Source organism: Hordeum vulgare, chromosome 6H (genome assembly GCF_904849725.1).
Source record: "Hordeum vulgare subsp. vulgare chromosome 6H, MorexV3_pseudomolecules_assembly, whole genome shotgun sequence".
Classification (NCBI taxonomy): Eukaryota; Viridiplantae; Streptophyta; class Magnoliopsida; order Poales; family Poaceae; genus Hordeum; species Hordeum vulgare.
The window spans coordinates 377035082-377038076 of record NC_058523.1 but is presented as its reverse complement, the minus strand read 5'-3'; the positions used below and the strand labels follow the sequence as shown (position 1 = coordinate 377038076).

Sequence of the window (2995 nt, the reverse complement as noted above, 5' to 3'; positions counted from 1 at the left end):
TGTACTTGCTCTTATACACCGAGACGGAAGGAGTATCAAACATCAAGAGAAAGAATGGCACGAGAATAGTATTAATGTGCACACATTTGGTTTGCATACTTGCGTTATATCCAATTGGATTCGTTCTAAACCATGTGCATTTATTCTAAAAAATATATATGTGCATCTGTCAAAACGTGGGTTGCACGCACCTACTAGTAAAATGTGAAATCCTAAGTCTAATCTCGACAATTCCTTCCTCTTATAATTCACATTTCTCCTCCGCAATAGTTGCCAAACGTCATGTAGGGATCCTTGGACTGCATCTAATCCCGGGTTCCCAGCACATCACACATGGAAATGGGTTCTTTTTCATCAAGTGATGCGCACAGCCTACGTTCAAACAGGTTCTACAAGGGAAGAACCCTGGAATCACCCAAATCCGCGTCCTCCCTGTTGATGGGCTCGCCGGACACCTCCTCCAGCGACCTCCCATTCGGCTCAGGCAGGAGACAGGTGAAAATTATGCCCAACACATTGCACGCGGCCAGCACGAACAGTGAGGCACGCACGCCGATGCCCGACGGGTACCCACTTTTCACCTCGTTGCTGCCGTCCGCCCTCTGCGAGGCGTACAGGAAGCCAAACGTCCCGACAATGGCGCCTACCTTGCCTGCCGCCGATGATATCCCATGGCAGGTCGTCCGGACGTGTGCCGGAAAAATCTCGGCCGGTATGATGAAGGTGGTGCTGTTGGGCCCAAAGTTGGCAAAGAAGAAGGTGAAGGCGTACATGACCACCAGCCATATTCGCCGGCCAGGCTGCGTCAGGTGGTGGTAGAAGGCGGCGACGACGAGCATGAGACCCTTCATCATGGTGAACCCGAGGAACTGGATGGCCTTCCGCCCGACGACATCCACAAAGGCGACGGTGAACCAGTAGCCAGGTAGTGTGCCGCAGAGCGCGATGATCGCCTGTCCACGGGCGACGCGGTACGCTTCCTCGAGCGCGCTCATGGTGCGTGCCTCGGGGATCCACTTGACGTCCCTGAATATCTCCTCCTGGAGAATGATCTGGGAGTAGAAGACGATGTCGAGCACGAACCAGGACGCAACGGCGCCGACGAGATGCCAGCCATGGCGGCGGGCGAAACGGCGGGAGAAGACGCCGTAGTCCCTGTCCCTGGTGAAGCTCTCGATCTTGTCCTGCTCGCCGGTGAATTCCACCTTGAGCACCTTGGACATGTCGCGCGCGGCCTTCTCGGCGTCGCGGGCCACCAGCGCCGTATAGCGCGCCGTCTCCGGCATCATCACCCTCCAGCGGTAGGTGAAGACGGCTGGGATGGCACCCACCATGAGGATGATGCGCCACACGTAGTCAGCCTGCGGCGGGACCGAGGCCATGGGGTCTTCCTCATACGCCGGCGGGTTGAAGCGGGCCTGGAACGTGGCCGACACGACCAAGGTGACAATGCAGCCTGCAAGAATGCCAAACCCTTCCATGGCAAACACGGCCGCGATGAGGCTCCCGCGCGATCTCTTGTTAGAGTACTCGGAAATGATGGTCGCGGAGAGCGGATAGTCTCCGCCGATACCGACGCCGAGCCAGAACCGGAAGAAGCACAGCGTGGCCATAACGCCGTCGGCCGTGTTCCCGAATGACAAGCCCGAGAGAAAGGAGCCCATGATCATGAGCATGATGGTCTTGCCGTAGAACATCTTCCGGCCGACCTTGTCGCCGAGCCAGCCAAACAAGAGCTGCCCCACGATCATGCCGCAGAAGGTGACGCCGTTGATGGCCGCCTCGATCCGCCGGGGGAGCATCCCGGGGTCTGGTTGGCCAGGGACGTGGTAATAGATGCGTCCCAGGAGCTTGGTGACCAGGGTGATGCAGAAGATGTCGTACGCGTCGGCGAAGAAGCCCATGCCGGCGATCACCACCGCCCACGCGTGGTACCTCTGTGTCCTGGCCACGTCCAGCGCGTGAAGCACCTGCAGCTGCTGCCGTGCCATCGCCGGACGTACGTCTGCCCGTCCGCACTTCTTGGCCGGTGCAAAGCAAGATTCAAGACGGTCCTCGATCGTGTGTTTACAGGGAATGGGAGCCAAGTAAGCATAGGCGAGCAAGGGGGTTATGTAAGCCGGCTTATTGCTTTGGTTTGTTTAGATGTGCCAAATGGAAACAATAGCAAGATACGAGGATGGTATAGCTGCATGTGGTTATCTTGTAGCGTGTGCATGTACCAGACAATGAACTTGCTGAAAGCGGGGAGAAGGAACAAAGGGGGTGGAAACTCCAAGGCGCCGGTGGGCATCGCAGGGCCGGTGCAATACGCAATATACGCACGGGAATGATTGTGTCGTTGGGTGCAGGTGTGAATGAGAGTAATGCTACGTCTACAATTTTACGTATAAACTCATGTGTATAATTATGATTGGTAATTGAAGATGAGGACCCCCACCTCCACTGAAAATCGGAGGAGGGGGGAGAACTAGTTTGAAAGGTTAAGTAACCCTTTATAAGTCTTTGTAGGAGTAGCATTATTGTGTCAATAATCGGTTTGCTATTTGTCGGCAATTGTTTTTTTTAGCTTTCGGTCAAATCTGCTACCGTCCATTTATTGCTTTGTGATTCGTGCTTATGGGGTTGACCGGTTTTACATGCGTTGTCAGCCGATTTCTAACCTGGTTTTCTTCAGTATTTTTTTAAAGTAATAACATATTTTAGCTGATTTTTTAAAAGAAAAACAGACTCTAAATCCGGAATATCTTATTTGACGTATTTTGTAACAAGTAGTCGAGGCTCCCCAGGCGATACTTGGGCTGGCCCAGTCCACCAGTTTTGGGAACCTTCTGGTAGGTTCCTGAACCTTTTTTTTATCTGTTTTTCTTTTTCCTTTTTATGTTTTTGCTTTTTTTTATGTTTTTGTTTTCCGTTTCTTTTTTTCTTTGTTCTAAGGTTATTTTATCTTTTTTCAAATAAGCTCATGTTCAAAAACTGTTCTTTAAATTTGGAA

The 2995-nt window shown here is 52.4% G+C and overlaps 1 protein-coding gene across 2 annotated transcripts; it reads right to left on the bottom strand.

Annotated features, from left to right (window-relative positions):
- Nucleotides 1–265: 265 nt before the first annotated feature.
- LOC123404117 (probable inorganic phosphate transporter 1-8) lies at nt 266–1994 on the bottom strand. Of its 2 annotated transcripts, XM_045098041.1 has the most exons (2): nt 616–1991; nt 266–573 (listed from the first exon to the last, which is right to left on the bottom strand). In XM_045098041.1, the coding sequence occupies exons 1-2, from the start codon at nt 1989–1991 to the stop codon at nt 390–392; spliced, it is 1560 nt and encodes a 519-aa protein (XP_044953976.1). In that variant the 3' UTR covers nt 266–389. The 2 variants fall into 2 exon arrangements, with proteins under 2 accessions (XP_044953976.1, XP_044953977.1); XM_045098042.1 differs by having other exon boundaries at nt 266–1994.
- Between the last annotated feature and the right edge of the window lie 1001 nt (nt 1995–2995).